We start from the raw sequence: 24,957 nt of genomic DNA, 5'->3' as shown, positions 1-24,957 counted from the left end.
ACGCGATCAGGTACCGCTGCAGAATAGACATAGGACAGCATGCATATGAAGGGGTGGACAAGTTCACGTATCTCGGATCCAGTGTAAATACCCAAAATAAGACAGCAGAGGAGATAAAAATCCGCCTTATCTCGGGGAATAAATGCTGGCATGCCTGCAAGCGACTGGTGGGGTCTAAAATTCTAGGCCGAAGAAGTAAACTTCTAATTTATAAAACAATTATAAGGCCAGTGGTCACTTATGGCTGTGAGACTTGGTGCTTAACTCAAAACGAGGAAAACAAATTAGCTGTCTTCGAGTGCAAAATACTCCGCAAAATCTTTGGACCCACGTTGGAAAATGGGAACTACAGAATAAAAATGAACCACGAGTTGGAAGAGCTGATTGAACACCAAACAATCATAAGATACTGTAAGTCCCAAAGACTACGATGGGTGGGACATGTGGAGAGAATGTCTGAAGTTAGAGCACCAAGGATCATGACGAAGTGGCTACCCCAACGGAAGAGACCCAGAGGCCGTCCAAGAAGGAGATGGGCTGACGCCGTAGAAGTGGACTGGCTTCATATAGGAAGACCCGGTAACTGGAGAAGTATGGCGAGAGACCGGATTGAGTGGAGAGCGGTTGTGGAGGAGGCCAAATCCCACCCCGGGATGTAGCGCCGTGGAAGAAGAAGATGCTATCTACCTCACATGTCAGATCAATATTACAGGCTAATAATTTACTTCGGTGGTTAGTTGGTCTGTTAATATGCGACCAATACTAGTATCATCAAATTGATAATATTTATATTATTGGGTACAGGTAACTAAATGCTGATATTGTCATATGGAGCTGAGATATGGACTTTTTCTTTACTAACTGTCGACAACTAATGATGGTTAATCATACGATATTCTGAAATATTCGAGATCAAATCTGATGAAATAAAGTATTGTGGTGCAAGTTTAATTACGAGATAAATTGTAAAAATATCCATTGACTCCGTTGAACATGTAATACAGAATGAACGATACATCATTATTGAATCACGGTTTTTTTTATGAGAGTCTATAGCTCCAAGTGGTGCCGTCCTCTGTCTGGTGATCTTGTAGACCGAAATAGCTTCTGTTTTATGGTACAGTTCACCCTTTAATTTCCTTGCTATTTCACTGATTACTAATGTCCTGATATCAACTATATTAATATAACGTCTAAACTGTACATGTGGCCCACGTGGGTAAGTATGTAAGATGTTAATATCAAACTGCCATTTTTTACGAATACAGTAAGTATTCCATGCTGCAATTTGCGTATAATGGTATACGCGCGAGATGGATGCCTTGCAAATGTGATAGCTGTGATATTTTAACCATAAATATTAACAAAATACTACATTTGCTTATTGCCGAAGAAGAAAAATATTTTGTTTATCGATTACATACGCAAACACGAAAGACTTCCAGGATTAAATATGTCTTATTGTATTATACATACTACCGATATTAGATTAACATATCATGTTGTGTAAACACTGTAAACATACGTTATTTTAATAATAAATGAATTTCATTGCAATGTCAATAAACAAATATACGATTGAAAAGACATTGTATGTATACTGTATTTGCGATGCGTCAATTTATTTAATTGGCCACTGGTAAAGCAAACATTTATATATTTGAAGATTAAATGAACGAAAATTAGAGTTTTCTATATTTTTGTCGAGTCATGAACTCTGAGAGAATCCTTGCGGACTTCAATTCTTCGGACTTTGGATGCCTTCAAAATGTCTCTCGACAATATATCTGAGATGCATGATTCTACAGTTTATTGAACATATTATTCGGCGTGGACCGGATAACCTGTTTTGTATATAGCCTGCGAGGAGAGCGAAGCAGAGGAAGAGCATCGGCGCGCGAGAGCATCTAAGTAAAAGAGTTTACTGGGGCAGGCAACCTTCACTCTGCCTTATGAGAAGCAGAGGACCAGAGGAGAGGTGGAAGGTCTTGCTCGCTCAGAAGATGACTACATTTCAGAGTGGCCACGATCCTTAGCCATATGGAAACGAAGAAGAAGAGATATTTACTATTCATGTATTTTTATATGTACTATGGAGTATTCATCGTTTTCCCATTGTATGTAAATTAAAAAAACATTTAAAAAATTATTATCACAGTTGAGTTGGTTTAAAACAAAAGGCTTCTCTCCCTCGCTTACACGTTGAGGTATGCGCATAAAAAGACTGTCACAATTTTGAGTGGTTTTGGGTACATTACAAGTTTTATTATATTATCTTACTAGTGTCCTGTGCTACGTTGACTGTTATTTAAATCAAAAATGATAAAGTTATTTATTCTAATATAAACATTTCAAAAAGTGAGTTAAGCCCTTTTGCATTTAAAAAACTGAGTTTTTAATACTATTTGACAGGTCGTGAAAATCGGTTAACCTCAAAATGAGTCTCTGCACGGTGTAGTTCGTTCTTTTACCAGCAGTTTCGCTAATATCGTTTTACTGCGCATATGCAGATATAGCACGGTTCAATTGTCGCATGATAATTCAGAAGCTTCTGAACTTTTTTGATTCATGCGTGCAATCTTGTAATTTGTACGGTAAAACATGTTTACACGTGCATTTTTTTGTTATGGCCGCGATAATACGTACTGTCAGCAGAAAGTTCATGCACGTGTAAACGGGGCATTAGTTTCTGAAAATGAAAATCGGTCGATCACCAAAATGTATTTTAAGTAGTTTTTATGTATAACAAGCTTGATGACCATTTTGTCACACTATTCGTTTTGATAAATACATTTAGTGCCAAATGGCGTGAATATCGTTCTTACTGATGCTTACAAAATATAATAATATGTAGGTAAAGTATTTTATAAGTATGTATAATAAGAATTTCGCGACGCATTGAAGCTTAGTGGAATGACAGTCAAAATTTAATGGGTGAATATAAACACGTGTACACTGAGGAACACCGCTTAAATTGAAAGTATGTCGACTAGAATATTACTCAACTGCTGTGGTTTTAAAATAACAATTACTTTGAACAATTATAATGCGACAGAAGACTTTCTCGTGGTCCTGAAATCACCTGCTTGGCGATTACAAGGGCTACATTTATTTTCTCTATGTATCTAATGTCTACGAATGAAATTCTGGCCACGTTTGTATACATTATTATAATGAAAAACAATAATGAGGTAATCGTCGACAGGTATTCTGGGTAAAATATATTATTGATGAAATCAACACATCACCACATCAAATAATAAGGCAATGGAATATTAAATATCTCATAAATCGATTGATATAAATATAATAGTCATAAAACCGGCAGAAAGACTGCCCAGCGCATTGTTGTCATTTTTTATATTAGCCATATTACAAAATCCAAAATACGCAGTTATTTCGAAGTAAAAATACTTGAATATATAGTATTTTGGCAAAATTTAAGTATATTTTTTGGATCCAAAGTACACTATTATTTGTGTATTTTTTTAATGGTTTTTCAATCTGTTGTATATCTTAACCGCCTCACAAAAAAGTTTCTTAACAAATTATTGTCTTACGAGAAATGGATGTTAGCCACATGCATGGACGCCGGCAGCGTGGTGCAAGGTGGTGCAAGTGGACCCACCACCTTTGGGCTTTGGCTCCAACAAAACTTTAGGTTATTATTGTATAATATATTAATATAACAATATTATTTATTGGAGCAAGTTCTACACATAAAAAATCAAAACAAAAATCATTTTAACGGCCCACATGCTCAGCGTACGTCAAAATGGAGCTTTTATGCTATTTTCAAAGCATGATCCTGGAAATTCCATAAACGTTGTAGATAAACTATTTTCATAATTTTGAAGCCTTATTATCCTTTATATTTATTTTAAACATTTGATGAATACATAAAGTATTTTTATTACATAAAATAGTATTCTTTTAAACCTCTCGCTCTAATGTTTTGAACCGGTTTTACCGTTTTTTTTAAAACGGTACTTGTTGAAACACGCGCGTCACCATGATCTTACCTACTTCATTTATCGTTTGTCAATTTAAGGAATGTCCAGGATAATGCTTTGAAAATAGCATAAAATCTCCACTTTGACCTACGCGGCGCACGTCCCGTCCGCCCTTAAGTAAGTGAATGTCAAAGGGACAGGGGACTATGGGGTGGTTGCAAATTATAAACTGCGACGTCTACGCGAAATATCCAACATTTGGTGGAATACGAATATGAGTTTTCTCACATGCACCACCTTACACAAAATTCTGGCGGCGCCCATGGCCACATGCTCAACTTATTAGGTCCATGCTCTGGATTCAAAAAAACATTGAAGAAATAACATGTGAATGTTCTAGTCAATATTGTAAACCGATTCATTACCGCTCAGCCATATAGAAAAAATAGCCTTAAATATTCGCAGATGCGATTTCTTCTAGTGCACAAACATTATGAAAGACTGATGTAAACTGTTACGGTTAGGTACTATTTGTGTGTGAGTCAGGGTATGGACCTAATAGGTTGAGGAAGTTGCCGACATCCATTTCTCGTAAAATACAAAATCTGTTAATACAAACCTCTACTCTGTGAAGGCCCATATTATCCTATTGGGATCGGACATGGTCGGAAAAAAATAGTCTTTATCAAGTATTTTGTGACCGAAACATGTCTCGTAAATATTTTTTATACTAAGTTATAGATTTATTTATACTTACATTGCTTTATTTTAATTAAACCTTATTCTATCTACATCTTGTAAGTGTTCAATGATTCTGTTGATAGATATTCAAAATAAAAACGAAGATACAAACCAGATGAAAGAAGTTAAGTATAATATACAATTGATAAAATATTATTTTCAGTCGATAAAAATAGGATACGAAAATACTCAGTATCAAATCACAAAATCCCTGCTAAAGAGAGACGATTCTGAGTAAAACGCTTCAAAGCATTCGTTTAATGGAAAATTTATAAGCAAGCCGCGAGGTAAGCGGTGTTGTTTTATTTATTTTCCGTTCCTCTGATGACCGCCGAAGCCTCCGCGCTTTTCTTTGCCTCGGCTCCCACAAAGCGAGAGCTACGTGACCCAAATATGAATTTCAAATGGTCCCCTTGACTGGGAAATAATACAAGACATGTCATCTTTGTCGCAATGATAGCCACTCGGATATTTCGAGTCGTCACAACAATGCTCGCAAAACAAACTAAATTTCGAAACCACTGTTCTCGCCCAGGGCCGTCTTTAAACATATTGGCGCCCCGGGCCTATGCAATGGACAGATTATACCAAAACTATAACAGCATGATATACAGCTATCTAAAATTATTCTGTTAACAAATAATTTGAATAAATTATATATTTTTCTCCATAGAATTGTATTTACCGCGTGTGACATAATATCCGATTCTAATGCTGTAGGTCGCATTTAGCGAATTTGCATATTATTTTTCATGAATAAACATCCTTACTACCTCTCTCCTTTCCTTACGAATTAGTACATACTGATCTGGGACGGAATACGTCATATCACATTTCGATTTCACATCACTGGTTTCACTTTTTTGAGATATAACAGTATAGAAATACGCTATGATTCGCGATATACGATCGCGAGTAATTTTTCATAAAACGTATAGATATGACTTGAATACATCATCGATAATGAAAGTTCAATACTAGATTCGTACCATTTACACTTGTTTTATAACTTACTGTCATCGAAAAATTTTATATCCTAATGTGACCCTGGTAATTCAGCCGCATAGCTAACTATAAATCCAGAAAAGAATAAAATTGTGCCTAGCATAATATAGATAAATGCGTCTTTAAAGTCACTCGACGTGTATTCTATAATAATCTTTTTAATCGCTTGTATGTTATTAATATGTTTATAAAATAGGTGGAAACTTATTTACCGTCATTATATTATATTATTTATTCGATATTCCATATCAGTTGTCTGTTGAAAAAATCCACAACCGTATTATTTTTTTTAATATTTCGATAAGTCAGTATAATAATTTGTATTCCATAATTATTGAATGGGTGTGTGTGCGATATAACCCTTGTCGACACAAAGAGCTATTATTCATTTGACTTCTTAGTGCGTTCATTTACAATCCTGCTGTACTTTCAAGAATTATTATTTTTCATGTTGACACCTATGTCAGTCGTAACTCTGCGGTCTTCAATATTATACTGAATCGCAGGATGCATGTGGTCTTTCATGCCGCTATCTATCATGCGGATAATCTGAGTTTGGCGTATTATTAAACATGCATTTTGTTTTTTCTCGTATATTGCTCACTTATCTTTACATTTTCCACATCGACTAATCACGAAACATGTCTAGTAGAAGGAAAATTGTATTGCTATCAAAAAAGTACAAAGACAGTACCGTAAATATGGTACTATTATTGAATTTTATTTCAGTTTCAGTATTTTACTGATTACCGAACACGAAAACATCATATTTTAAGACAATTATAATTTAAATAAAAATTCCATTTATTAATATTAAATATATTTTACCTTTATAATATATATATATTTAGTTTAAAAAAAAAACAACATGCACTGTATTTTTCCAACATGGCTTATTGTTGGGCTTTCTGTCAACTGCATCATGCTCCGTTCGTAAAACGTGTGGAAGATAAATGTATTCAAACGAAACTAGACATGAATATAATTATAATAGACATCATCAACATCAAAAAGGTGATACCGTCGTCAGAAAACTGTTATTATCATAGCATAATTACGTTTATTTTATAACATATTATTTTATTATCCCGGTGTGCCATAGGCTTCTCTAAAAACGTCTAATTCGCCCAACTTTTTCGAATATTATTTATGACGTCGTCGACGTATTTAAAAAAAAAAATGTATGCATGGAAAAGGCTGCTAACAATCGTGAGATTAAATATATTTTTTTTACCTCCGATTATATTTTAGTAATTAATTAGTGTTCGTAATTAGATGATTTTCTCACACATCGTAAACATTATAATGTTTAAAATCATTTTCAATAATTATTTTTTTTATGTATGTATATAATAATATACACTGTTTTATTTTCGTATTGCATTATCAGTACAATATGCAGCGCATTACCCAATAGCTGTAATATCACAATATTCACATTACTGAATAAAAATAAAACATACCAAAAGGACGAAGAATATTAATTGTGTGTAATAATAAAATAACCCATTTTGTAATAAAGATCCCTACTTATATGAAAACTTTTAATTTATCTATATGAAATAACTACAGTCGTCTTCAAAAACCTTTTATTTTCTAAATACCTTTGTGTACGCCATAAAATTTTAAATCAATTAACCCGCATTAACAATAAAAGCCTGCAACAATTTTATTACCTTCCCTGGACGATAACATTATACAGCCATTAATTTCACATCAAATAAATGCAATAGCTATGATAATACGTCAACAAAACAAAGGTAAATGTAAATACAGGAACGATAAAAATAACCTTTTATCACAATAGCCTACATTGACACAATTTGAATTGATCTATGCATTTTAAAATATTTATTTAAAACAGCTTTATATTTATTACGTCTTTAGAATTTTCAGTATCCATTATATTTACATTATTCTCTTTATACTTTTACATAGTTTGATAATATTATCTGACATTTGTTTTTGTATATTATGCATATGCATATATAATTCAGAGATACCAACATAAGAATATTATGAAAATTAATACTAACAACTGTACGTCGATAATAGAAATTAAATTTATACCTTGCCATAAGAATCAATTTTGCAACCCTCTTCCTTTTTTGGTACTATGTTCATATTATATGTAATAACTTAACTACAATAAATACACAAATTTAAAAAGTATCTTACTATTTGCATGCCTACTAAATTAGCATCATAAATAGATCATAAAGATTAAATTATTCGTATATTAAATGATCACATTTGAATTCGTCACTTCATTGTATTGGATTTTTTTTAATATTAGTTAACAACGGTGATATAAGCTCGAGTTTACCAAAACAAGTTAAGTACAGATCTTGAACTTACATTTCATATCTTCAAGGGCTAATTATTCACCTTTTGATTCATAATGGAAATCTAAAATCTAAAATACGTTTTCCGAAGAATGTTCTTTTGGGTGATAAGGTGGAGTGATGGAATAATGTACTAACCTTAAACAAGTAAATAGTAATTTAAAAAAAAATGGAATTAAATCATACCACCTTGTCCCAACTGTTCGGTTGACAATTTTCTGTGAAGATTCAATAATGTACATGTTTTTCCTCTGGCTCTGCAATCCTCTGCGTATCTTCGCTGTCTACCGACGAGGTTTCTTATGATTAGTAATAACTTATTAAACCTATTAGATCAATCTTCTGGATCTAACACACACATTGAATAAACAATTCGTGAATTCGAACCCGCGACCCACGGCTACAGGAGCGGACACTCTCCCACTCACCCATCGCGGACGCTAACGATCTCGATTACTAATATATATAATCTATTATCGTTTTGCGAAATATTTAATTAATAAATATGCAGATCACGTGAAAGAATTTTACGGCGCGCTCGCGTAGCACGAACCAGAAGTCGTCGAGGGCTGGCGTAGAAGAAGCGTAGAGCCTGGCGTAGGCTGCGTAGATGTGGTTTCATTCGTGAACTTGAAAACTTATCCCAGTTATATTATAGGCAATTAAATGAATTTTAAACCTTGAAACATTTTAATTGGACGCGTATTAAAAGTTTCTCGCCCTGCTGAATCTTATTGCACGCTTTCATTTCGAGCATTATTAAATTTACCATCAGGTATTATTATATTTAAAGGAATCAAATTAAATATATCTGATATTATTTTCAATAATTTTTAACTTATTAAATTTGAAATAAGCTATATCCTGTATTCAATGTTCAAAATTCATATGCAATACTTTATAAAAATATTGTTTATTTTTGGTATCAACTACTTTAGTTTGCTCTTTATTCAATAAATAAATCATAAACAAAAGAGTGACTTAAATTATTTTTAAATCAAATTAATTGGATAACTAATCAATTAACAAGTAATATTATCATATTCGATTATTGCAATATCATTAATAACACTGTCTTTCTTTCTATATATATATATATATATATATAATGCCATCAGGAAATAATATATAATAGTGGAACCTCGATTTTGCGTGCCCAGAATTCAGGTTTTCCCGCCATTTGCGTCAAGTTTCTGTTCTATTTTCGAATGTTTAATTTCCAGTTTGACATACCTACATATTCAAAATTCAATTGAAATTAAAAATTTAATTTATTTTAACATATTCAATTATGTATAGGTTATCTGAAGAATGGGATGGGGGAGCAACTGTCGAAAACTATCCATATATATGTATACAAGACTCATAACTGGACAAAATCTGTTATTCGAATTATTTTTTCAAAATGGCGTCCTATGGTAGTTCGTAGTTCCATTTTTGGCCGTTCTACAGTTAAGTTTGTAGGTCTGTACATGAATGCGCGGCAATCATTGAAATTTTAAATTGCAGACGCATTTATTTTTATAAATATGTCTGCCGTGCAAGTGCTGACGTATGGGCGCATTCCCTGTATTTATATAGACACGGCTGGCGGTATACAAGCCAAATTTATTCAATGCAGTTCGTAGGTTCTTTTACTTTTTTACTTTAGCAAGCGTGGGCCATTATTTTTTGTAATTTTCCTGTTTGGTTCAAATATTATGATCGCATTTTCCGTTCGTATTATTCACATGATTTCTACGCTTTGTTTGTTAAATACGTTTAATTGTTTTGTGTTGGTTGTTTTTTTCATTTACAAACCATCAAATAAATTTATAATATTGAAAGAGTTTTATATAAACAATATACCATATAATGTACCAAAGCAATTTGAATGATAATAAAATGTATAATAAGATATATTTTTGTGAATTTTCAATATCCCCATTTACGTTTTCCTGCTATTTACATTTTTTTCAGTCCCTACAAAAACGTCAAATCGGGGTTTCACTGTATGCGGAACATTGCGTCAGAAAGACAACACATTTAATGTAAATGCTTACGATACTAATAATAAAAAATGCATCATGATATTGCATGAGAACCATTTTTATGGTAGGTATTAATAATTAATAGTGATGATATCTTTTTTCCATATCATACAAAATTAAATCAAATATGAATACGAAATGTGACTCAGTTATATTATTATTAATATTTATATTATGTATCGCACTATGTCCCGCAAATTTACATGTTATTTTTTCGATGTATTTCGATTTATATGATTTTCTCAAAGCCTGCGTGTGTGATTGTTTCACTTGTATTACTGATTACACTACTGTTCACTACACTACTGTCATTGGGTGTCATTACCTGCTGTAGTGTTAAAAATAATGTATCAATATCAATCAATTATCAATTACATAAGAATATCAATCATTTAATCAAAAATCGTACAATTTTTATTATGCTCACACGACGACATGCTTCTCATGTTGTTACCTATTTTGAATTTCAGTATCGCACTGAGATGAAAATTACCTCAAGGCAAGTCTCAATACGTACGGACTTATTTAAACGCGCTCATTATTTTCTATCATACTGAAGTAGATAATAATTAGGGATTGCAATACCGAATGAAAATATCAATACCGGTATTTCGGTATTTATTATTGAATACCGGTATTTCTTAAGGGGACGCTCTACAGAATTGCCCTTGAGAATTGAAAATATGATTTTTTTACATGTGGTCCGGAATTGTTGCTCTACTGGTAATATGCAAAGGTCGCCGACAATGCTTTGGTCTAAAGTAATAATAATGATCTCTTATTTAATTTAAATCATAACACTGTCAAAGTGTATAAAATATGGGGTGACCAAAAAATGATATCTTCTAATATACGTAAATGTTACTAAATTCAATTTGTTAATCAGGTGTTTGGTGGAAAACATTGCAACCAATATGATGGATAGCCACGATATAAACTTAATAATAATATATTAATAACGTTTTAACCTGAAATTGTCCGAGAGCTAAACATACGAAGGATGTTGAAATACATATCTACCTACATTTTTATTTCATGTGCTATCCAAAAAACATTATTAATGAATAGTATTTATTTTGAATATGTAAGACCTATTACATAACTATTTTAAAAAAATGGGTACATATTGTTTAATTCTAATGCATATTTAAAAAAAAATTAATATAGTGATGTCTGTTTATTATAAAAGAAAGTGACTTTTTATTAAAAGAAATGAAAATATAATTAAATATATTTTCATTTCTTTTAAAATGGAATTCTACCAAGTAAATGCTAACTCAATTAATGACTTTTTATTACTTACCCGATTAGTTTAATTAATTTAGTCTGACACTTTTACAAACAAGTAACGCAACTTTACTTTTAGTTGGTAGGTACAATAATTATTAATTAATAAAAGCCAATGCAAGAAATAATTTATACTCATAAAAAATGGTCACCCATAGATTTTTTTTTATTCAAAGCTAGCGATCGCAGAGAACAAGACAAAACAAACTGCCGACTTTATCGAATCAATCACCCAGGGCTGTCGAAGACGTCTTACTTGTTTTTATGATAAATTGTTTTTAATTGTGTGCAATTTGGCGGGAAAATATAATATATACAGTTGCTTACCATTCGGTTATCCCATGAGCTAGGTTTTGTTTACTCTTTTGCTGACATCCTACAGTTTTATCTGATATTATAAAAGTCACACAGTACAACAGTGTTTAAATCTAATATGTAATTGCACCGGTTTAATTAAAAACTATAACGAAATTAACATTTTAATGATTTACAGATTTTCCTATGTTATATCAACTTAATAGCAATTTTAATGAAACCAGATACATATGACGATATATCCAAAATACACATCATCAGATAATATGTGAAATATTTTGATAAGCAAAAAAATAAGAACAATACAAAAATAACATAACATAATCAGCTAGTCTTTTCATAATTATTTTAGATGAATGTTGTATGCCGTTTGACGCTTGGAAGTATGTAATTATTCCATCGGTACAGTAAGCTATTTTTAACTTTAAATTTGTAACTCTTTAAAACGTAAAATTAGATTCATATTATTTTGACAGCCCTGTATTCGTTCGGCCGGTTTCAGATTACGTCGCATACATGTTATGTTTGAAGGGAATAATAATAATGATATTCGTTCGACCGAGAATTGTAATTAATAATTATTGCGTTTCTTAAAATAAATCCCCGATGGTTAGAGGTTTTTGAGGTTAGACTGAATTAAAATGACGTCCTTTCAACGCTGAGGTTTATTTCTGACTAAACTATGAATGACCTTGTTCCTGTTCAGCTGAGTCTTAAACATTAAAAAAAACAGAAGTAGGTGCTTGACAATTAATATAGCTATTAAATTTTTTTTCAAATATTATTTTATATCAAAAACCTACATAGGTACATACATTTATTATGTTGACAGTTAAAAATATGTATTGATCATAATTGTAGAACTAGTGATTTTTTACAAATAATTTGAATGTATTGATAACTTTAACTAAAGCCCTCAAAATTTCATCAAGTGCAAATCAGTCCAACTGCAGGAAAAGCTTCTTAAATTCAACGCTTATAGATTAATTGAACATTTTTGTCACGGATGTTTTCTATTTCGAAATAATATTATGATAATTCATCCCGAAAATTACTTATATAAATATATTTGATGAAATTTGTTTTATTATTTTTTCACCTCTGTTGGATTCACTCAATATATTTGCATTTTAGCAGCACATAACTTATAATTCACTTTCAAAAACGTAATTCTTTTCTATGGTATGGAACTATGGACGCTAAACCAAGAGATGTCACGGAGACTTGAAGCTTTCGAGATGTGGCTGTATAGGCGCATCCTCAAAATTCCTTGAACTGGCCGGGTGACAAATGTTGAAGTTCTCAATCGAATGGGGAAGGACCGAGAAGTTTTACGTAGTATCAAAACCAGGAAACTACAGTACCTCGGCCACATTATGAGAGGACAAAAATACAGCATTCCCCAACTTGTCATTCAAGGAAATATCAATGGGAAGCGTAGCAGAGGACGGTGCCGCATTTCGTGGCTTAAGAACTTCCGTAATTTGTACGAGTGCAGCTACACTGAACTGTTCCGGGTAGCAGACAACAAAGATAAGATCGCCTTGATGGTGGCCGACCTCCGCTAGGGGATGGCACAATAAGAAGAAACAAGTGTGCTTCTTAATACCGAAAATTCCGGTATTGTGAATATTTAAAACCGGTATTTCGGTATTGGTAAATACTGGAATACCGGTATTGCAATCCCTAATAGTAATATAATGAACGTCCTACGTAGATAGGTACTGAATTACTCGATATCCAAGTTGACAACCCTAACTCCGAGTAATCATTTCGGAAATAACATTTGTAGATATTCAACGCGCGGAAGAAAAAAAATAATGTGTAAGTATATCTAAACGCGTTACTGTAAATATAAAAAAAACACGAAGCCTTTTTATTCGACGGCATCTGTTGCTTCATAAATTCGTTCTGACGCGTTTTGAGTTAACCCGATTTGAATGCTTGGCAGCACACGAAGTGCTTACAAGCAGTATTTTATATTTCGAAATAGGACTCGCTGCCACAGAAATCTGTCACAAATTATTGTTTTACTTAATTCTTAAAGACTCGACTGTCGTATTTAATTACCGGAATTAAATTGGAAAACAAAATAACGTCATTCCCAAGCTGTGTTGCATCATCTGAAGTATATTTCTGTGCTTATTTGTTAATTATGGACAATAATTGGTTTGTTGGTCATAATTAATCGTGAATTAATGATAATAACTACAAAATGGTCATTAAGAGATAATATTGTTATGTAGATTGTATGTAACTATACAGTTGTACTAAATTGTGTAAGCTCTTATCTTCATTTTTTAATTAACACGATAGATATTATAATTTAAAAAAATCGGTGTGTGTACTTATGTACGCGCGTTAGAAATTATACTTCTTTGGCGTAACAAAACAAAAACAAAACTTGTGATAAACTAGATTCTTTGACGAGCTCTTAAGAGACCGCTTGTTGGAACGCCGTTGGTTTATTTCTATACACTTTAACTTATATTACTAAATTATATAATTATTTATCGTTTTTTTTTATTTTTAAAGTAACAACTGCCACTATGACGTGTAATAGTTTGTTTACGTAAGGAATCGCAAATGGCCGACCATAATAGATTCGCTGCATAGACAACGGAACAATTCTAAACTATAATATTATACTGTATGATCATCACTATTGCAGTATCATACTGTGGCGTAAAGGTAGTGCGTTCGGCTTATAACCGAACAATCGGTGGTTCGAATCCAATCGAGTGCGTTTTTTTTCGTGTGAAAAAATAAATTATGTGTTACATGTCATACGCCAAAAATACATTTTGATCTGATTTCCTTAACGCGCCAAAAGAAGTATAACTTCAAACACGAAGATACAAACCAAATGAAAGAAGTTAAGTTTAATATACAATTGATAAAATATTATTTTCAGTCAATAAAAATAGGATACGAAAACACTCAGTTTCAAATCACAAAATCCCTGCTAAAGATAGACGATTCTGAGTGAAACGCTTCAAAGCATTCGTTTAATGGAAAAAAAATCAAATATATATGTAATTTAACTACTTAAATTAAATGTTTATTATTTATTAATTAATGATGACAATGAAAGTGCAAATTAGGCATTTGAAACGTGTTAAAATACGAATAATTAAAACATTTTAAAATACTAATCATTGACATTATAATTATTGCTTTACGTTTTGTACTCCATTTGAGTCATCTTTTGTGACCCGTGATTCACAATTTTGGCATCTACGTGCAAATACTCCGCAATAGAAAATATACACCGTCAAAGAATATAGTTAATTCTCGTTTATATCTATACGAAATTAATAGGTATATTAAAGGGCCATGAAAACATTATTACTAAGGAAGTAGGTACACGACAAGTACACATATTGTTTTTCAATTTGTGTATGAGTCAGAGTATGCACCTAATAGGTTAAGCAAGTGGCTGACATCCATTTCGCATAAAAACAACATCTGTCAATACAAACCTCTACTCTGTGGAGGTCCATATGATCCTATTAGGATCGGACATGATCGAAAGAAAGAATAAAGAAGGTACACGACCTGAAGTGTTCAGATAAACTCAGATGGCATAGCACACAGTTTAAATCATTTAGAATTTAACATCAAATTCCGTCAAATGTCCTCAACCGATAGTAGAATTAATTACTGACCATTCATTTAATCTTACAGAAAAATCTATTTCATTTAAAAAATTGTCTTTATCGTTTTCTGGTTTGTTCTCAGAATTAAACACCTCATGACATATTACTTACGATATTCTGTGTCAAATTTTGGTTTCACATTCCTTTCCTTCAGACTATTTTGTGGCAAAAGAATAATAGTAACTAATTTGATGGCCATATTTTATTTACATCAACTACCTACCATTTCTGTTTCTTTTCTCAGTTTACAGGAAGAAATTAAACGTTCAAACTCTTATAATGAAAATATCAATTTTGCATTAATAATTTGACCAAATTCCACATATCCACAGTATGTATATCTCTTTTTGACTTGTCATCAATTATTATAATATATATTTGTTTTTCATAACAATCCAGTAGATTTATAGTAAACACCTACAACCTACCAGGGTATATTAAGCCCATTAGAAGCTTTAATTTAATTATTCCTATTTACATTATTTGAAAAGCTTTCTACTAATTTTCTAATTTCGCATTGATCATATCTTCAAAACTAATCTTACGAAACAAAAATTTTGTTATATACTTAAAGAGATAATACATCCGGCCTGCGTTGTAACATAGTTTATATTTTTAATATATTTCAACTGAGAAAATGGTAGAAGTAGGTAGTAAGTATTCAAGCCAAGACCGAATTTACACCTGAAGAGGCCTTCAGCTAATACAAATTATCGGGTCCACCAAAAAACTTAACATTATTTGCTTACTGAAAACCATTACATATTATTGCTTAGTACCTAGTAATTTTTATTACGCGGGTTCAAGTTATAAAAATAAATGAAATATCAGTATAAATAGTATAATATTGTTTGGTTTGCCCACAAATCGTATGCCTTTTACCGTGGCATTGCGATAAATTATATTAACAGCATTATTTCAATTTATTTTTGAGCTCCGGGCCCCCTAACAATTAGGGCCCCTGGGTTATAACCGCTCCAGCGATGTGGTAGATCCAGCCTTAGCACCATAACGAAGAAGATATTTTTTTATGGTGGTTTAATATAATATTATTACCTCAAAACCCATTCGTCTCATTCAAAAAATGCTATACATAATAGCATTTGTATTTTATTATTCGTTTCGTTTACTGCTAGTTAATCTCCGCCCTACAGGCAATATTCGCCATTATAGATTGCTATTACCTACTCAACACTAATTTGCATGAATAAAAATCCGTTATTAATACGAGAACATCAATATTATCGATTGAAGATGTGATATAAAATATAAATTTAGATGGGAAATACCAGTGGCGGCTCGACGACTTTCTAGGTGGTAGGGTTTAGCCATTTATTATTAAATAAACATACCTACCAACTTTCTCACATTATACATTACATACCAAGATACTTGTAATAATATGATATAATATAATGAGGAAATGAGTAATTTTCCAGAATAAATTAAATGATTATCTGAGTCTTCACTTAATCACATCTAAAAAGCGTGCTTAAAAATATTAACTTAATGAATACCATGGGGTTATTTGATTCGCTCCCCAGTATGATAAAATAAATTAAATAGTTAATTTAATGATGTAATTAAGTACCTATATACATTATGACAGTGATAAAAGATCGAACGTCTATTTTTGACACAACGATGTGGGGATGGTCCCTACGAACCCTTAATGTAGAGCCGCCCTTGGGAAATACGAGGGAGTCAAATAGTTAACTTACTCATTGTGGGGTATGTCCTCGTCCTGGTCCGCGCGAGAGGCTGCGACCGAAAAGACCAGCAGCGTCGCCAGGAGCAGCTTTCTCTCCATCCTCAGCCACATCCTGGAAGTGGAGTAACTCCTCGCTTCTTCGCACAATCACCAATTCAGTAAAACCACACTACCGTCCTGATGCAGAACGCGCTCACTGTTTTCATGGCGTCCATTTCAAATATACGGATCTTACTAAAATATTTTTTGTCTATCGCGTGTTTGAAGATATGCCTATGTTCAATTACATTTTAGAGTATGATAATATTATGGCAATAGTCTGTTACTTTGATGTGTTCACCCTGGAACAAGAACAAGCGTTGACATACTTGACACACCGACTACACAATATGTACGCGATTGACGGCTGATACTAGAACCAAAAATGAGACACGTGACTAATATACAACTTCCTGTTCAATCGCATTGAGTTTTATAAAATAGCCGTATAAAGCTCATCTCAGCTTTTGAAATAATGCTTATTACTGATAAAATCGTAATAAAAAATATTAACTTCCTACATAATGTAAAATTAAGGCAGTTTCATATGAATAAATGTTGATGTCCACTTACATATTTAACTTTACTGAAAGTTGTAGAATGTGTTTATTTTTTAATCAACAAGTAAAATGAGACTTGGTTCAGTAGAGCTTTATAATTTTAATAAAATAATTTAAACTATACTATCAGTAAATTAAATGTACATTATTAATTAAATCAAACAAAAACGATACAATATCTACTATATATAAAAGAGTTATTTTGGGTAGATAATTAATTATTTATAAATGAAATTAAAACGCTAAACATTATAATTAATACATTTAGGACAATATGTAATGTGATCATGGATTATTATTGAAAAACGTCGTATAATTTCTGATATTAATTTAGTTATAAGCATTTGGCAAAATAATAAAAGTAGAATTAGGGGTAGGTAATATCGTAAAACGAGCGCCATAATTTATATAGAGCCTGGATATTAAAGGTTCTTGATACAATTTAAGAGTATTACTATTTATTGTGACTTGAATCGATTGATAAAATATGCCAGTGTTTACTGAAAATAGGCCAAAACTACACACATTTGTGATAATTGATGTAGATTCAATTTTCCAATATACAATCATAGTTTACTGGACTTCGCCTCGTTTATTACAATCATAGTATAATAATGCCTCTAAAATAAAACGCAACAATAATTATTAGTGTATCCTATAAAAGCGTTAAGCTTTAGTTGAAATTATAAATTATAATGAAGGTATATTATGTATGCCCACGATGGCCGAGTGGCTTACGCGTTGGCTTATAATGTCGTGGGCCTGGAAAATTCACAAATTGTTTTTCAATTTTTATTTAAAGTCAGAGTATGGACCTAATAGGTTGAGCAAGTGGCTAACATCCATTTCTCGTAAAAACAAAATCTGTTAATTATTGAATAATTTAATAAAACGCATATTTTTTGATGCAAAATGTAAAAAAAAAAAATGCAGTTCCACCATGAATTGACAGTTAACACAATAAAAGAAAAAGAAAATCTGTTAATACAAACTTCTATTCTGTGGAGGCCGATATGATCCTAAAAGAAGAAGAATATGTATGTATCACTGAAAAATGTTATCAAAAAAGATCTTCGAAGAAACAGTTATTCTTTCAATACTAAAGGTCGAATTAATAATCACTATAACGAGTGTATATGTACGATATGTGTATAATAATTATGGTAATGAATACTATTTCAGAGATTTTTTTACACGTCTCAAAATATTTTATCGCAACACTGTACATTTTTAACAAAATACCTAACCGATAATCGATATGCGAGATTTTAAAATATTTTTTGTAATGTACTATTATTTAAATAATTAAATTATATAAACACTGACCTTAATAAAAATAAATATTCCGTTAAAATGACATTATTTTTTCAGACGTACAGATACAATAATTATTATGTAGGTACCTATTCAATGATATCCGACAAACTTGTAGGTTATGTTAAAAACTGATAATTATTTCAATTACTTACATTAATATAATCATGGTTACTGTGAGGATATGGATACACTTAATAAAAGATATTACCAGTGTATGCCACAAAAATTAATATCAATAATAAATTAATTTGAGCATCAGCTCCTTTTATGTAAATAAGTGGTGATGCAATAAAACTATAATGCAATTTATAATGTAGCTTTAGAATGATGATATGCAATTTGCAATACGTAAATGCAATTGCACACATTCACTGCAAATAGGTCATCATTCACTTTGACTGCAAACTGAATTGTATATTTGAAAAGACAAACGATAATTTATACAACTAAATAATAATAGCTAGAGCATCTACATTTAACTCATCAGTTTAAGGTGATTATATAGTAGCGCCAAACTAAACTATTATAACGTAGTATAAAATCAATTCATACGATATTACACTATTCTAAAATGATCTGTAGTACACTATATCTAACTAGTTACGTATTTTATACAATATCCGAATGACCTCCAAGAGATTTGTTTTAATTATTTACAGAAATTATTTGGATATGAATTGCATCGCTTTTCACTTTGCTCAATTTAATTGCACTCGATTAACGTGAATAATAATTGTGACTAATAAAATTAAAAGAATGCACCGACTGCCAAGACGCCTCGGAGTTTTCTCACGCACGTTTACAATACACGTCGCAGACTATATATCGAGCTCTTATCGAATCTTGCTTTCAATTTGGGGGATAATATGCGGAATAACAAGCTTCGGTTGTATCTTATCCCTTATCACGATAAGTTGCGTGCCTCTAAAAGCGTCGAGTGACACAATTTGCGACGGAGGACATCGCGTGTCGTCGTCGGCGGCAATTCTTGAGACGTTTGTAAATTTCTCCACCGCACCCGGCCGGCAGATAAAACACAATTTCCCTCCCGTCAAAACGATAAAATATCTCGGCACAGATATAAAAAGGCGCCATACACTAGATTACGTTATTATTCGATGCGATCGCACACTGTTCGGTGAGCTTTTTCGATTCGCTGGCCGTTTACTGTCACCGGTTTTGTGGGGCCGTTTGTAAAAGCGATGTCCGTGCGAGCGGTCTGTCCGGTGGCACGCGTCGCTCGTGTTTGGGTGGGAACTGCGAGGCGAGGGTGCGCACTGCGCGCATCTTTCCCGACACCTCCGCCCCTAGTATTGATCGCGAAGCTTTTCCAATACCAGACTTTCAGTTTGTATGGCAGTGCGCAGTGCGCGCGCGTCGGCCGCCATCTTGGACGTGTGCGCGAGGCGGGAAAATGCTGCGGATGGAAATATTCTTAAAAACTCACTAGACATATGAGTATACGTGTTAAAAGTGAATTATTACCCTACACTACTACACAGTCGTAGTAAATTACTTAGTTATTTATAAATTATAGTATTTCAAAATAAAGATACTTGCTAATTTATATATTTTAAATAGGTATCTAGATTATGTGTGTACCTACGATGTATCTATAGTCTAAGGTACCTACTTACGTAGTTTAATAATAAGTTAACGCATATTTTGTAAAAATAAATGTGTTATTTTATAAGTGAAAGGATGTCCGCTCTTCCAAAATATCATTTATGTTAAATATTAAAATAACACTATTTTGTTGTGTACCCTATTTTAACTTATTTATTATTTTTTATTATTTTATTTATTAAGGAAACAAACAGTATAATATATAAAAGTAAAATATATATAACAGTATAAAAACATGTTTAAAAAAGAATAGTGAAATTATATTGCAACCAACAAAGTTTCTATGTATAAATTATAATATAGTTAAGCCTAACAAGAATAAAAAGTGAGAAAGTAAGAAGGACATAAATATAACGAAATTATATATGAAAAATAATTATAGACAAAGAAAAAGTTATATTATATAATATATACATACATTTTAAATCTGGTTAATATCCATTAAACAGAATTTTGGAGATAGCGCGTTTAAACGAAACAGGACGTGTATTATTGAAAGGATCAACGGCGGAGAAAGACATATTGTAATTTAAAGAAGAGTGCCGAATAAAGGAGTTTTGTGCATAATTTGAATCATTTTATTTTAATTTATCTAAGTAGACATTAAAATTAAATGTTTCCTTCTATTCCCATTTGTGCCTAAAACTATATGTGTCTGTAATGCATTAGAGAAAACATAATATACATGACCGAGACAGGGATAAGACGTATTAAAAAGGATAAGCTGAGAGAACACATACACGTAAGCGCAAATTCTAAATTTGAAAAATAAACTGACCCGCAAATAAAAGAATCGTCTATTTTAATCGGGTCGTGAAAAAAATGATATGATACTCTCATAATAGTTTGACAGACATAAATTACATTCTTTAAATTAAATTAAAACGCTCATATGATATTATACAGTAATGGCCAATATCAACTTGATACGATAACCTGCTCTGGTAAGTGAATAAGGCAATCAATCTGTAAATACATACAAAAAAGAATACATTCATAAAAAAAACTGTGTAGCCATCGAAATCCATCAATAATCACAATTAATAAACAATTATCATTCAACATAAGCATCTACTAGATTCTCGAATTTGTTTTTAAAAGAAATACCTGAACAAAAGAGACAAAACTTCTGCACATTCTCTATCCAAACGACTTCATTGTTTTGTATAAGACTTTTGAAGAAAATTTTCACATGCAGAGACATCTCTGGAGGGAATTTTTCGCAATGATATGCCTTTTCAGTGTGAGAAAGTGAAAAGCCTAACGTGTGCTGCGCTGATTATGATCGGCGGCTCTTTAAGAAGTAATTTGAAGACGATTATTATTTGTACTCTATAAATGTATGGCTTCCCGTATTTAGAAAACTTTCTCATAGTTGTCGAAAATGGTGTTTATGTAGTACTTGCTATACACGTTATGTTTATAAAACTGTTTTAAAAATATAAAACTTTTAGGGCTTTATTTTACTGTTCTAGTTACATGTCAGCTCAGAGAATATTAAAAAAACGTGTTAGGCAATAATTGGTAGATTAAATTGTAGCATTGGTAAATATATTTTTTGTCATTCATTTATATCATATACATCAGCGATTATAAATAGTAGGTACATACCGTTAAAGCTAAAATTTTAAATAATAGCATCTCTTATCGGTGAGAAAATAATACGAGCATTTCATTAATTTAGATCGGCATACTACCTGACGGTTATACTGACTTGGCATTTAGAAACCATTAAATAAAATGACAAATAAAATGAAGGACCCTCGAAACCAACCCGCCCCGCACCACACTCGGGCTTAGTCGAGCGTATCACTAGGCACATTACGTTAGCGATGTGAGGCATCTGTACAGTTTTTTCACCTGGTATGTCCCGGGAGCAGATACCTAAGACTGAGGTTGCCACGCTCCAAGTGAGCTTTGGCTGAGTTTACAGAGTTACTCTAAAGTAAAGTGCCGGGGAGAGAAAGGCACATGGAAATTACATAAGAAAAAATTAATTTAGTTTAAGTATAACAATAAACGAAGCTAGCAAAACGGACGGCAAAAATTATGTGAAGAGATCTTCACGCCCGCAGTAAGACGCCGCAAATTTATGAAAATGACAAGATTAATAACTATGAATTGAATTCATTTTCTGTGTATCGTATATGAAACATAAAGGGTACATACGAAACATGCTTGGAAAGGCCTGTCATATTTTTTATAACAAATTAATGATAACTACTAAAGGAGATAGGCATCACTTTTCCTATCCATTCTCATTGTTGCTGCGAAGATATGGACTACTTACCACATTAAATTGTTCACCCATCTTGTTGGTGAAGGACAACAATGTCTTTTACTCATCTGTGGTATCCGCTCTCGAGCACTGGTTTACGTTTGGTTTGCAATATTTCGTGCCTATTTTCATTTCAACGAAGCAATCCTTCCATCTTAGCTATCTTTATTTGTCCAGATTTTTGTCCAGGGGGTGAACTGTCTGCTTGGTGAGTGACATTAGCGTCATAGTTACTGCATTTTGCGTCAGGACCGACAGGAATCCCTTAAACATGTGAGTAGGTAATGGGGAAAATGTGACTGTTAAAAATGTTGCCTTTGGTTTCTTGAGTCAATCAAGCAAGATTTATTCCGGGCTTTATTTCACTATAGCGTGTTTGTATTATGCATAACCATTGTATGAACGAAATGGAAATTTTTATTTACTGGTGTGACCTTCCCAGTTATACCATAGATATATAGTTATAGTAAAATAATTCTAGTAGATTATGTATTTAGATTCTAGTATTTTTTCCGACTAAATCGTGGAATCTTCTAAAATAAGCGTAATAATAAATATTAACCCAGCATCGTAAATAATCGTGAAGCTCTTCTACTTTGATATTGTGTCTCATACACACATGCGATCATCAGCTGAGCCGAGCAAGTAACGCAGCAGATTTCGCAGCGCGTTCGTGCCTCGAGCTTGCTCCACGCCAATTTCAGACATGTTTGTCACTTGTCGGTTTTTTAATAAATCTAGAGGGATTCTTGGCCAAGGGGCGCGTGTGAAAAAAAGCTGTGCGCATCACTCGTAATGCCGCGTTACTGCCGCAGTTATCAGGTGTGTACACGGCATTAGAACCTTGTGAAAATGTTTTTCGCCGATCAGTGTGTTTAATCTAATAGATCTATTTTTACAACCCGTTGTGCCGAATTTAAGACCTATTGTATTTACAAAATTTTAGAGTCGTTCTGCTATGGCGTCAAAGGAAAGCATGTGAAATTTACTATCGCATGGCGAGCAACACTAAAATTAGTATTCAAACGATAGCAATCAAAATCAAGTTACATTACATTTTAATTAAACGTGTACTGAAAGTAGCATTACCGAACACCGATGGAGTGTAAAGATTTCCGGAACTGTTATTAAATTCGGCCAGGTAACAAATTCATTTTAAAATCAGGCTTCGCGAATCAATCAAAACAAAATGGTATTTTTAATCATTCACTCGCACGCTTTTTTTATAATTTTCGCCGTTTTATTTTATTTTAACAGTGAAAAATGAACATTTCACAAATCATTCACCCTCAAAGATCGATCTTGCAGTCTCACGTCATGTCGCAAACTCATTTTATCGCCATTTGAGGTTTTATTGAACGATTCTCACACTACTTGTCTATCTTTTTTATTGGTCCAATCGATTCTTGGTAGTCGGTTTCCAGAAAAACCGAATATAGTCAGACCGGGGCACTGAATAGCGAGTCACGGTGGTAGTGTTAGTTATCGATTATCTTCGAATACAATGCGGCAATCCGTTCGCAGTAGATGAAGATTTTCGATTGAATATTTCGTTCAAATTTGTAGGTCTGTTTTACAACAATCAAACAATATAGAATATTACATTCGAAGAATAAGCAACAACTAGCACTACAATCGGAATTTGCAGCTTCGTGCCTCGGTCTGAATATAGTCGGCCTTGGTTTCCAGGTAGAAATGTAGAAATATCCCTTCACACCACTTTCCACGGTGCATTGTCACATCCCGTACTTCGTGTCATGTGAAACCTGCAGAGGGTGTCAAGGTCGACTACGGCAATGAAATCCGTGCAGCTGTGCCACAAGAGTGGGAAGTGTAGCTCTCTCTGATGGCATCCGTAACAAGAACATGTGGTATCATAGTGCATAGTCTTCGAAAGTGACAGATGATTACATAACCAAAAATGCTAAAATGGACATTGAAGTTAAATTCCCTCCACCAAACCCGCCCCGTACCACCCTCGGTCTTAATCGAGAGTATCAAGGGACCCATCAATTGATGATGTGAAGCATCTAAGAATTGGCCTGGGAGTGTCCTGGGAGAAGATGCCCAAGACTTAGGTTGCTACGCTCA

At 32.7% G+C, this 24,957-nt stretch overlaps 1 protein-coding gene across 4 annotated transcripts in view; it reads right to left on the bottom strand.

Annotated features, from left to right (window-relative positions):
* Positions 1-20,205, bottom strand: part of stol (voltage-dependent calcium channel subunit stolid) — a 161,037-nt gene extending 140,832 nt beyond the window's left edge. For 3 of the 4 annotated variants that reach the window (XM_085947295.1, XM_085947297.1, XM_085947298.1), the window contains exons 1-2: positions 20,060-20,198; positions 17,057-17,387 (exon numbers count right to left, since the gene is read on the bottom strand). In XM_085947295.1, the coding sequence (XP_085803421.1) occupies positions 17,057-17,157 (101 nt within the window). In that variant the 5' untranslated portion in view covers positions 17,158-17,387; positions 20,060-20,198. Of the gene's footprint in view, positions 1-17,056; positions 17,388-20,059 lie in introns of all 4 variants that reach the window. The other variant, XM_085947296.1, reaches the window with a different exon arrangement.
* Positions 20,206-24,957: the final 4,752 nt, after the last annotated feature.

The sequence above is a fragment of the Rhyacophila brunnea genome, unplaced genomic scaffold (genome assembly GCF_057557595.1).
Source record: "Rhyacophila brunnea isolate RB1 unplaced genomic scaffold, BYU_Rbru_1.0 scaffold_2, whole genome shotgun sequence".
Classification (NCBI taxonomy): domain Eukaryota; kingdom Metazoa; phylum Arthropoda; class Insecta; order Trichoptera; family Rhyacophilidae; genus Rhyacophila; species Rhyacophila brunnea.
The sequence above is the reverse complement of the archived record's forward strand: the minus strand, read 5'-3'. Positions and strand labels throughout refer to the sequence as shown.